At 29.9% G+C, this 913-nt stretch overlaps 1 protein-coding gene across 1 annotated transcript in view; it reads right to left on the bottom strand.

Annotated features, from left to right (window-relative positions):
• LOC106877398 (mucin-4) overlaps window positions 1-913 on the bottom strand; it is a 49,009-nt gene that overhangs the window by 36,593 nt on the left and 11,503 nt on the right. Inside the window, exon 6 of the mRNA XM_014926292.2 lies at window positions 191-393. Coding sequence (XP_014781778.2) covers window positions 191-393 — 203 coding nt within the window. The remainder of the gene's footprint in view (window positions 1-190; window positions 394-913) is intronic.

Raw genomic sequence — 913 nt, 5'->3', positions numbered from 1 at the left:
TGTGTGTGTGTGTGTGTGTGTGTGTGTACACAAACACACAACAAACAACTGATCGTTAGTAACTAGCGAATAAATATGAATAATACGCATTTGGTAAACTGAAAGTTCAATTATAATAGAACAATTCAATAAAGTAAAAAATATTTTAGTTTTGTTTTCTTTGTTTAAAAATTTCGAAGGAATAACTTACCACTGATGGAGATCTTATTGAAAAGAAGCAACCACTCCGCGATGCAAAGAAAAATCGAAAATCTGCCCAAGCTTGCCAGAACGAACATGGACAGGTATTAAATCTTGAGACACCTTCATCTTTGGCATACCATTTGAGGCAACGTAATTTGGAAGTTCTTTGATATCTACCTCTCAAATCAAATAACCATACACCACTCTTACCTGGCAAAATATCAAAGTATATCACATTGCATCTTACTGTTTCTTAAATTCAAAATTTTGCTTCGGAAACGAAAAGAAAAACTATGTTCTCATAGAATGGGTGATTAAAATCTATAAAATCATTGTAGAGAACATGTTACGCATTAATTCGTTTGTGCTAGATTCAAGATTTTAAACAGAAATTTATTGAGTGAAAAATGTTTCTGTCATGTTCCTTCCCTCTTGAAATATACGTGATGTTGATATAAGAAATAAATCGTGCAAAAATCCATATTTATAGTATTATACCTATGTATTCCTTCGAAAGTAATATATATGCGTATATTAATACATACATACATACATACATACATACATACATATACTTAAACATATATATATATATATATATATATATATATATAATCATAAATATATAGAGATTAGCAGTATCCTGCTTCTCCAACATATGTTGGAGAAGCAGGATACTGCTAATCCCTATATATTTATGATTCTAAATGGTTTTACCGATAAGGTCTTT

Source organism: Octopus bimaculoides, chromosome 6 (assembly GCF_001194135.2).
Source record: "Octopus bimaculoides isolate UCB-OBI-ISO-001 chromosome 6, ASM119413v2, whole genome shotgun sequence".
NCBI classification, from domain to species: Eukaryota; Metazoa; Mollusca; class Cephalopoda; order Octopoda; family Octopodidae; genus Octopus; species Octopus bimaculoides.
The sequence above is the reverse complement of the archived record's forward strand: the minus strand, read 5'-3'. Positions and strand labels throughout refer to the sequence as shown.